Source organism: Bidens hawaiensis, unplaced genomic scaffold (assembly GCF_021521415.1).
Source record: "Bidens hawaiensis isolate Kalapana, Puna unplaced genomic scaffold, B.hawaiensis_p1.1 tig00020749_1, whole genome shotgun sequence".
In the NCBI taxonomy this organism is placed as follows: domain Eukaryota; kingdom Viridiplantae; phylum Streptophyta; class Magnoliopsida; order Asterales; family Asteraceae; genus Bidens; species Bidens hawaiensis.
Genome location: NW_027493186.1, coordinates 70,432 through 81,390, shown reverse-complemented (window position 1 = coordinate 81,390; position 10,959 = coordinate 70,432). Strand labels below are relative to the sequence as shown.

The following is a 10,959-nucleotide window of genomic DNA, read 5'->3' as shown; positions in this document are numbered from 1 at the left end:
ATCCTATATATATATATATATATATATATATATATATATATATATAATTTGAAATATGTAACTTATTGATTTGTAACTTCCATGTTAATTACTTGTTTTTATTTTGTTTGATCTTGACCTATTTTTAGGCTTTGATCTTAGTATTTTATTTAGTACTAGATTTTATCCCCTGTATTAAGGGGGTTGTTTTACATTATTCGTTTTTAATTTTTATATATGTATATTTGAATTTGATAAATATAAATATTTATTTGACTTTAAGTGAATGAAGGAAGGAGGGGACAAAGGTCAGTTCTATACTTGAGGTTTGATGATAAAATGGTTTCACAAATAAATGAAATGTTATAATCCGGTTTAAAAGCTATCTGGGTTTTGTGATACCCATTACCCGTTTATTTTCTTTATTATAAAATTGTTTCTTAATAAATAATATCTTTTTTTAAATAAAATTGGATATTAATTTTTAGTATATTTCTATTTTATAGGATTTTCATATCAAATATTTTATGAGATTATTTTTAATATAATGAGATGTTATAACCAGTTTAAGAGTTATCTGGGTTTTATGAGACCTTTACCTGTAAATTCAGGTCAAATACGTGAGGAACCTTTATTTACCATTATAAAGTAAAATACTGAGAGGGTTTAGGTGTGCATTCCTTGGAAATTTGGTGAAAATGAGAACATGGGAAGCGAAATTAAAAAAAAAATGCTTATGAATTTTTTTATTTTTGAATTATATGTTAAACCTGGCTAGGTAGGTGATCAATGTAATCAATTTCTAGTAGAGTTGTGCTTCTCTTGCTGAAAATATGATTGAATTATATAGATTGTGAATCCGAGCTTCTTGCTAGCGCTAAATTAATATCTTCTGTATTTTTTATTTTTTTTTTTTGAAAGTGAATACGATGCTGTGAGACGCGTAACCTTACACGTAAAACCAATCAAAACTACGTAGTTTTGATTAAAAATCCCCTATTTAATTAAAATCCTTTCCATATTTAAAAAAATTCCATAGTTACAGCTTGTCCATTTTTTGTGCTATATAAGATGTTTGTTTGTCAAATCTTTTTATTATAATGTTTGGCTATTGTGTATTTAAAAAAAATAAAGTTTTTGCAGGTTTTTAAAGATGGAATTTTAATGTTTTTATTGATTAAATTTGATTTCCATTTATATATAATTGATGTAGTATCTAATCGTTGTGAATATGAGGTTTTTTTTGTATTTATTATATAAATATGTTTTCATTGATTTATTACTGAACTATATATAAATAATATCCTTTTCTTTTTAAATTGGATATTAAATTTTAGTATATTCCTATTTTATAGGATTTTCATTTCAAATAATTGGTAAGATTCATTTTTGATTTAATGAGATGTTATAACCCGTTTAAGAGCTATCTGGTTTTGGTAAGACCCATACCCATGAATTTTGGTTAAATCAATGAGAGAACTCCATTTAAAAATCAAGCAATCTAGTGGCTTTCATAAAAAGGGGGAGCGACCACATCGCGACACGTAGGATTTTAGGGTCTTTGTTTATATATTATAGATATGTAACACACATTGTAAATAAAATATTTAAGTTGGTTTAATAAACTTATTAATATATATTATATTTCGGCCTGTCACGTCAATTATGTTTTAAAACATTTTAAATATGGGTGTTGTTTAAATATGCACACAGGCAATGACTCAATGTTTGTTTTTGTTTTCTCTTAACTTTTTTTTAGACATTCACCATTTCACAAGAGGACTTAGTTAGTTGATTCGTGATTTATGGTTCATCTTTTGGTTATTTTTGTTTTTTTTCCCCGATAAATATAAAGACCGGCCAGTTCCATCCACCTGCGTTGCATGCACATCAATGTTTTATATACTTGTATATATTATATTTGATATGAGTATATGACTAAAGGAAATAATACCGAGTCTTAAACTACACTTACTAAATCCACCTAATACCTTATTGTAGGAATTAACCTCTCATCCCTTAAGAGTTAAGATAGAGGGGACACCAATACGATCACTTCAAAGCTCTTTGGTTGTCTAATGTACTCAATTAATACAAAGCAATAATAGTTACTATCCAATTATTTTTTATTGAGCTTATAATACTTTATTTTCTATTTGAGTATTTAGTTAACTAGATAAAGACTAAAGTAGAACTTAAGTTGAACATATAATTATAAATGTTAATTACCTGTTTAGAAATAAAAGGTTAAAATAAACAAGTAGACGTATATTAGCTTTAGCTAACGCCCAAGTAGATTTATTTATTTTGTCTTCAAAGTTGTTGGAGGTTCGAGCACGGCACATAGGTTGTGTGGAATGTTAATTTTACTTTTTCAATAATATTATAGATAAATATCACGAGTTGTCCTTTGGGGGCATCCGATAAAATTGAAACAATATAGAATATATTAGCATGGTCCAGGCGTAAAAGTGACCCGAACAAATCAAGAAAATACCAAGGGTTTGTTTTATGACATAATTGACAATTTATAAGGACAAATACTAGTAGCCTGATTCCCTGGGGACATGGCCAGATCTAGGGTATATCCAGGGAATGCCCGGGTTACCCCCTCAACTGTCATGACGAAGTGCAAAAAACATTTATAGAAAAAAAAATTCACAAATGCTATTTTGGAGCTTATGAATGGAACTTATTATGCGAATTTTCTACTATTTGCATTATCCATTTATACTTATAAATTTCATCATGGTACCTACCTTACATTTGGATCATTTGATGTGGCAATCCACCCGAATCCTCGATCTCTAGTAGGGAAAACACCCTTTTGACACACCAAGATATTATTACTTATTAGGTCAAATGTTCTTTGTTATTTCGATAAGAAAAGAAGAAAGAGGATTGGGGGATTTTTAATGTTGTATTATACGTTTATTATGAGTTGAGCTTAGACATTATTATACGATTATCCTTGTGTGTATTCATTGATCCTAAAACTATTATTATTGAAATTTTCGTTGTCTGACTCCATAAATAGAATTCTCAAATATTCTAAGATCAAAATGACACCTAGTAAAAAGTTATGAATCCATTACAGTTTTACAATTTAATGCTCTCCATAACTCCTAAGACAAATTTCTTTTAAAATAGCTTAAAACTTTTCTAATTGTAAAAAGATAATTACTTTAATATTATATTGATAATTTTATGATTGCTGAGACAGACATTTGAATTTGAAGTTGGGCTGGTACATTAAGATTAAAATATTGATATTTTTATGATTGTTGAGACATTTGAATTTGAAGTTGGCCTGGTACATCAAGGGCCTGAAAGACGATTTGCCAAGTGCCCTGGACCTGGAGGCTATAAAGAATAAATCAATATCTATAGGCTTTATATTATGATTATTATAGATTTGTCTAGTTACTTCCATGCTTAAGAAAAGAATAATGTTCTTTAAGTTCTTTAATAGAGCTAATGAACATATACGACCTTTTTTTTCCTTGCTTAATGCTATGATAAAATACAATGCTTAAGTGGTTAAATCTTTTTAAAAAAGAAAGTCGTATTATTCAAACTTATATACAATTGATATGTTATCAAGTGTGTAGGAAAACGTTTTTATAACTTATAAAGATCGTTTATTCAACTTATTTATTAATTGATTCAAATCTTCCATGCGCCTTCATTGAAAGTTGAAACCCGCCCTCATTGCGCAAGTGCACAACAAAGAATTCAAGGTATTATATTATATAATGTTTAGTTAATTACAATCTATAATTAAGATCAAATTACGATAATTATCTCCAATTTTCGGAAATTACATATCTAGTCTTCCCTGAGCACCAGTCATAACACAATTAGTTTTTGACGATAACATATGTTGAAAATATGTTAACTTTATATGAAATGACCATGATACCTTTTAAGAAAAAATATTAAACCACATCTTTACTTTTGAATGATTTTCTTGTTCCCTCACCTCCAATGATGTTCATCTCCAATGGTGATGCTCATCAGCTTCCAATAATTTTCTTGACTCCAACCGCCTTGCTTTGTGTTTTAAATCGAGCAATCACGAGGTTTTTTAGCGACGTTTTCAAGATCGCTAGATCCATGTTTTGATTTCTATGTTGCATTAGTTTATGATGAAGACCCCACACCGTTAATAGGTGAATACCATTTTGCTTTTTTGTTCTTTTTAAAGACTACACTAGTTTTGGCAAGATTTACAAGAGCGAAATTCAATAGACACAAAAGATTATGAACTTGTTAGCAAGCAACTAATTAAGGTTTGGGACCCTACTTCAAAACCTAGTCAAGTTAACTAGCTGAACAATAAAAGATGGTATCCAATATGGGACATCATAGAACAGAGATGGTAGCATAAGCGAACATATGTCATTCAACATGTTGCATGCAATGGCTCAAATTTCTCATGCTCCTTTTTTTGCATGGAATATTAAATAGGCAATACTCATTATACAAAAACTTTTAGAAGTTAAGAAACTTTCAATGCCGATACACCAGTTTACATTACTGATGATAAATAAAAGACCCACAATGCAATTGGGTTAAAAGCTACAAATAGCTCTTTACATGTCATGAAATGTAATTAACCTGGTACATAATACATTGACTCTCATAAATAATGTCTAAATCATGTTGACAGTTATTGAGTTTCATCAACTACCAAAGGAGGGGATGCAACAGCTTCTAAACTGGGAAACTTCTTTGGCAAAACAAAAACGGGCCCTTCAGCAGCAGTACCTTTGCATGACATAGCTAGTGAGTAACCTAATGCCCGAGCAACAGGAACAGCCACTGCATTTCCAACTTGTATATATCTGCAGGGTAATTTATAAATTATTTTACCTTTCTTTGACAAATTTTATAAAATTTGGAAATCTATAAATGGTTTGTTAATATGATAATGTTATTGAATAAACGGCCTTTTGTTACCTTTCTTTAATGGGGCCAAGAAGTTTATAGTAGTCAGGAAACCCTTGAAGCCTTGCATTCTCACGAATTGTCAAGACTCGATTTTGAATGGGATGGAGAAGTGCCTGAAAAGAAAGTTTTAATTAGTTATGAGAAACATGCCTTGTCATTTAGTTTAAAAACGTTATCTTTTAATTATAATTATGTAGGTTACCTGATTGTGAGGTTCTGCCCTGGTAACAACTGTAGGTACGATTTCATCCCACCATAAACGTCCAAACGGTCTGCATAACAATTGAAAATTAAAAAAGGCCAAATAATATGTTTGTGTAAAAATAAAACGCGTGTAAAAATATTACTTTGATGATCGTCCGTCAACAAAAGTCATGGCATAATCAGGAACCTATATCAAAAGGGAAAAAAAAGATAAATTACTAAATTAATGGTTAATAAAGATTCACATGAGTGCGTGTGACTGTGTGTGTAACAAAACTCACCAATGGCTTTCCTGAAGGTAAATATACCCTCTCAACATCAGGATCCCATTCAACATGATTGTCACTAGAGACACGAACTCCTTTCAGATCTCTAAAATTTGCACCCTGTAAAAACACAAGAAATGAATAAAGCTATTACACTAGATGTGAAACAATGCAACTAAGAATGTAGCAAACCTTTTTCTTGGGAACTTGGCAGACACGCTGGTAGTCATCATCATTTAACTTTAGCGGACGATGGTCATACAAAAGATGTTCTGAAGAACCAATACCTACACCAGAAAATCCAGGCATATCTGGATAACAAATGAAACAAGCTAGTTTTTTTAATGCCACCTGTAAAAGACTAGATGAAGAAATAAAGATATAATGATCACGCAGACCTTCCTTCTTTAGTCTTATAAACTTCTGGAATTCTGTCTTGGGTGCATCTTCGTAAGGAATTTCATCTCTTTGCTCATCATTTTCCACCTAAAATTTTGTACTCAGGAAATTAAAAATGTTCAAGACCAATGAAAGATATTAAATATATAAAAGCTTTAAAAAGTAAATGGTTACTTACGGGAGGTAGATCGGAAATTGCATCACCAAGAAACAGTTCCTTTTCCAACTCAGCTCCCTTGACATCATCATGCATAACAGCATTTGACTGCACAAAAAAAATAGAATAAAATTTATCACTAGTTGAGCAAACTACAGTTAACAAAGGGTATTATGAATTCTTCTTTTCACGTTCTTATAAATAAATGAGCTACCAAATGTTACCTCAAATTCCAAAGGAACCGCTCCCCTTGTAACCACGTTATGTGTAGGTAAAGGATACCGAGGTAGTTTCTGCAAAGTTAAAATATATTTAACAACTGTCCTACAAAATCAAGAATTCCGAATCTGCATACTATTAAAAAATAGTCACCTCATTAGGCCTGGCAGCCCACATAAACATTCTCATCCTAAACTGTGGGAGCCCGTAAGAACCTGCTGTCATTAAGCCTATACGGGTTTGGTAGTTCATTGAAACAAGGCGGCCCAAAGCATATCTTCCAAGAAACCCTTTTGCAAACTTTACTATATCTACAACATTTTCCATCAATGCAAATCTTGGTTTTAAATACTCAACAATGTCCATGTAAACTACAAGCTGTTTGTTTTTCTCATCACTCAATGGATCATCTTTATTCCTAAAGCGGTTAAATCCACTTATACCCTGACAAGGGGGTCCACCACAGACAACATCCACATCCCCCTGAGAAACACAATGAGTAACAATTGAAAACCATGGTCAACAGTTGATAATCTCAAATGGTATCTTATATGTGTAAGTGGGGTACTTACAGGTAATGGTAATATCTTTGATTGGAAACCATCCACAACAAACTGTTTTATCTTCTCCTGACAATCACTGATAAAAAAAATTTTGGTCAACTGAATGAAATCATATACACATGAAAATGAAACAAAGTAAAGGTGATTGATGTACCCAAGGCCATCTATAGGCTCCCAAGTGTCTTCTTCAGGACCATAGTTTTTCCAACGAATCTGGTTATAGAAGTACATAATAAGTAAGAACAAGCTAACTAGTCTTTGTGAATAAGTGCAATATAAAATGTAGTTTTAAATAATTTGCAACTATAAGATAATAAATCTAAAATATGTTGCAATAAACACACATTGTCAATCTTGAGCATTTCTTAACACAAATTTTCAAATAAAGTTTGTCATGTGAATGCTTACTACAGTTCAACAAAAAAAGATCTCTTCAGTAAATGTGATTAACCAATCATATCCAAAAGTTAAATCCAAAGTGATTTTTTAACATTAAAACATTCATATCCAAAAGTTTATTCTGAAGTCTTGATACATCAAAATTTCATATCCAAAAATTCAGTACAATCACAACACACCATAGTTACTGTTTGAATTGCATCATAACTTTAGGCACAACTAATACATCTAACATAAAAACAACCACAAAACGCATAACCTTCCAAAAAGCATAAAGATATCAGATTAAAATGAAGTACCTTAAAATACAGCCCACGCTGCTTGATTGACTTTGGGTCACCATAACAAATAGACAATATCTTGTCAACTTCAAATACTTCTTCACCAAGATCATCATCACCGTCATCTTCATCATCTTCTTCTGCATTTTCTGTTTCATCTTTTACAACATTCATAGGATCCCCACCCCCAACTAACGAATAAGACTGGCAAAGCCTTTCCCACTCCTTTAGCAATGACAAAAAATCTTCTGCTGTCTCATTTCTCACCTGAAAAAATTAATTTACAATGCCATTAAACAAAAATCAAAACCCATATATAAAAGTATGAAAAATGAAACACACCTCTGTCTCCAGATGATTCAGCTTTAAGCTTTCACATGCATATTTATTCAAATCAACAGCCCATCTCTGCAATAGAAGATACATAATATATTAGGACCCGTGACACTCAAAACAATACACAACATATATATATAAAATCAGAACATACCGTGACAAGATTAACATCTGCCATATTAGCACCCAAGCAAAGCCCTGTGGACATTGCACCACATCCTGAATATAGATCTAGCATTTTCATCTCAGGTCTTTTGTCCTCTTTAACATTGGAGGCCTTATCAACAGTTGCATTAGAATCAGACTCAGAAGATACAGTTGAGTCAGACTCATTTCCATCTGTTTCATTATCTGTATACAAATATAGTTAGGAAACAAACAACCATAGAAAATATGCGTATGAATCTAAAAAACTGTGGTTTAACAACAACTACCAGGTGGTAAATTTTGATAACTTGAGAATGGTACCATATACAACATGTCATAATAGTAATGTCCATCTGAAAGCATGGCTCTTTTGGTATCAACATCCACCTAATAAACCAAGCATAAGTTAGATAAAGATAGCATACTGATTTCAAATTCTCAAAAGGTAAAACAAGTCCTTACATCTAAAGGAACCCGCACAATTTTGAGCTTTTCTAAAAGACAATCAAGGGGATTATCATCCTTTACTTCAGAAAAGAATATACGTTTATCATCAATTTGGTTAGAGCAATCCTGAATTACCTGAAATGGAAATATAATTACAAGTATCAGAATCAAAATATCAAATATTAAAATTAGCTGAAAGCTTGTTGAAATATAGATTACCGTATCTTTGGCCCTATAAAACCATTGAGCACAAAAATAAGGTTCATTATCAACTCCTTGGAACATTTCAACAATTCGGCATATGTAACTATCGTTGCCTTCACTGGACTGTAAAAAAGAAAACAGGTTAATCATGGTTAACCATGCTGAGTTTGAGAAGTATGAAACAGTGTGCATGCCAAACAACCAACACAAATTACCTGCACATAACCATCATCACCAAGTTTGAAATGTACAACGCCATCAATCAATGCTTCAGTATAGTGTCTTTTAGCTTGCATAAACTCTTTAGGGGGCTCAATCCTTGTTTTAAAAAAAATGTAATTAAAAACAAGCAAATCCCAACGGCAAAATAAGTACACATATTAGAGACTTACCCTTTGGGAGTCTCCATACTTCCAGCCGTTACCGTTTTCTGTCGCATCCCAAAAACAAAGATATGTTACAAATTTAGAACAATTCCATTATTGCCTCAAACCAGATCAAAATAGCACGTAACACATGATTACATAATATTTTACACATGTTAGAGCAAATGCCCAACTTTCTTTCTTCAAAACAAAAGTATCTTATATAGAACAATTCTAGAATTGCTTCAAACCAACTCAAAATAGCATGTAGCACATGCTTGCATAATCTTTTACACATGCTAGAGCAAACGCCCAATTTTCTTTCCTCAAAATACCATTAATGAATTATCTATCCGTTCTTGCTAGCATATATGAAAATTATATAGATGAAGTTTTCCAATGACTAACATGGTAAAAAAAAGGCATGTTAACTAGCTGATCCATGCCCATAATCGGCTGGACTCAAGCTCAGCTCGTTTCAATTTCTTTTTCTAAAACTCAAGCTCAGCTTGTGAATCCTTTTTCGGTCTCATGCATTGCTTGTTTATTATTCAATTATTAATTTTATAAAAACAATTAATTAATTTTATATATTTTGAAAAAACCTTGGCAAGCGTAAGCTTGGTGAGCTCGGCTAGTTTCAAGCTCTATTTCTAAAGCTTGAGCTCAACTCATGAATAATTTTTTCAAGATTGCACACAGCTCATTTATTATGTAATAACTGATTTATAATTTTAATTAATTCTACACATTTTGAAAAAACCTTGAGAAACCTAAGCTTGACTCAAGATCATGTGCAGTATCTTGAACAAGCCAAAACTCAGCTCAAGCTCAACTACGCAGAGTGAAATGAATACATAAAAATCAAAAAGAGTCCAAACTTAAAAAGCTCAGACTCTATAACTGAACAAACTTTATTTGAAGCTGACACTCAATAATGAGCTTCTTTTTATCGATTCAATCGCAAGGTGCACCCCTAGATAAAAATGTCAATGCTTTAAACCTTGTCATACATACATACATATATGTGGTAATGTGAGAAAGTCAAATATACAAATTGGTATATATATATTAACTGATTCTCCAATTAGCTTCAGTAGAATCATATCAATCACAGATTTTGACAGTTATATACCAGTAACTACACAACAGTCGAGTTATAAAAACATGTTTATAAATTTATAAGCCACAAAATAGCTTACATTCTTCGGAAGGTATCGATGCGGCCACCGTCGACGAGCCTCATCGTCAGCAACCGGTTCACCAATAAGCCGTGACTCATCATCATCTTTCACCACAGCTTCTACTTTCTTCCTACCGGACTTCCGGATAGACTGTATATCATCAGCCGCCGGAACATCGGCATCGAATAAGGCGGAATCCTCTGTTTCCTCTTTCAGTCTCTTGGCGTTGGAGGAATCAGACGACGACTTTCTCTTGCTGTTCGTCGTCATTGTTTGTTGCCGTCAGCGATGCGTGTGGCTGTGGTTAGGGTTTTATATTGGTCAATGGGCGGGAATATTTTGATTGGGCGGGAAGATAAGAAACCGTGTTCATTGGATTAATTGGATTTATATTCGGTTTCACGTCCGATTAGAGGACTGTTTGGTTTGTTTTGGCTACGATGAAATCACATCATATGGCAACAATAATAATATGATCATAAAATATTATATAAATTAAAATACCGCTAAAATTTCGGTTTACGCTAGCTTTTATTATAATTATAAAATACATGTTGATTTTATAATAAAGAAATCCAAGGCAGGTATGAGTTTTATATAATTGTTTATTTTGATAAATTCGTGTATAAGCAGTGACGGATTTTCAATATCTAGCATGGATGGACCGAAAGTCACGAGACTCAAAAATCTTTTTCCTACTTCTGAGTTTAGGGTGGGCATCCGGTTTAGGTCGAGTCAAACAATATAAACACTGTATTCAATCATTCAACTAAAGCACTAATTCAAACATTCAATTTACCGTTTATACACATAAAAAGCATTTTTTTTTTAAATAAACAAAAACAATATGTGAGAA

General features: G+C 32.0%; 1 protein-coding gene and 1 non-coding gene across 2 annotated transcripts; one reads left to right on the top strand and one right to left on the bottom strand.

The window, feature by feature from the left end:
- Positions 1 to 2,384: 2,384 nt before the first annotated feature.
- On the top strand, positions 2,385 to 2,486 carry LOC143561616 (U6 spliceosomal RNA). Its single transcript, XR_013140335.1, has one exon. It is a non-coding gene; the product is annotated as a U6 spliceosomal RNA (small nuclear RNA).
- A 2,152-nt stretch (positions 2,487 to 4,638) lies between these two features.
- LOC143561603 (DNA (cytosine-5)-methyltransferase CMT3-like) lies at positions 4,639 to 10,373 on the bottom strand. The gene is made up of 21 exons (XM_077049636.1): positions 10,122 to 10,373; positions 8,947 to 8,984; positions 8,770 to 8,872; positions 8,570 to 8,677; positions 8,366 to 8,485; positions 8,191 to 8,290; positions 7,911 to 8,107; positions 7,763 to 7,828; positions 7,439 to 7,687; positions 6,895 to 6,953; positions 6,750 to 6,816; positions 6,331 to 6,660; positions 6,183 to 6,251; positions 5,980 to 6,066; positions 5,801 to 5,888; positions 5,595 to 5,713; positions 5,418 to 5,522; positions 5,280 to 5,323; positions 5,135 to 5,204; positions 4,942 to 5,045; positions 4,639 to 4,826 (listed from the first exon to the last, which is right to left on the bottom strand). Exons 1-21 carry the CDS (start codon positions 10,371 to 10,373, stop codon positions 4,652 to 4,654), a joined length of 2,550 nt encoding a protein of 849 aa, XP_076905751.1. The 3' UTR covers positions 4,639 to 4,651.
- Positions 10,374 to 10,959: the final 586 nt, after the last annotated feature.

Bases quoted from the DNA above. Each gene is read 5' to 3' on its own strand.
- LOC143561603 (XM_077049636.1), bottom strand. From the start codon at position 10,373: ATGACGACGAACAGCAAGAGAAAGTCGTCGTCTGATTCCTCCAACGCC. The intron at 6,067-6,182 runs GTAACATTTGGT...TTTTTTGTGCAG, and splicing joins CGGTTCCTTTGGAATTTGAG to TCAAATGCTGTTATGCATGA. The intron at 5,324-5,417 runs GTGAGTTTTGTT...CTTTTGATATAG, and splicing joins TACCTTCAGGAAAGCCATTG to GTTCCTGATTATGCCATGAC.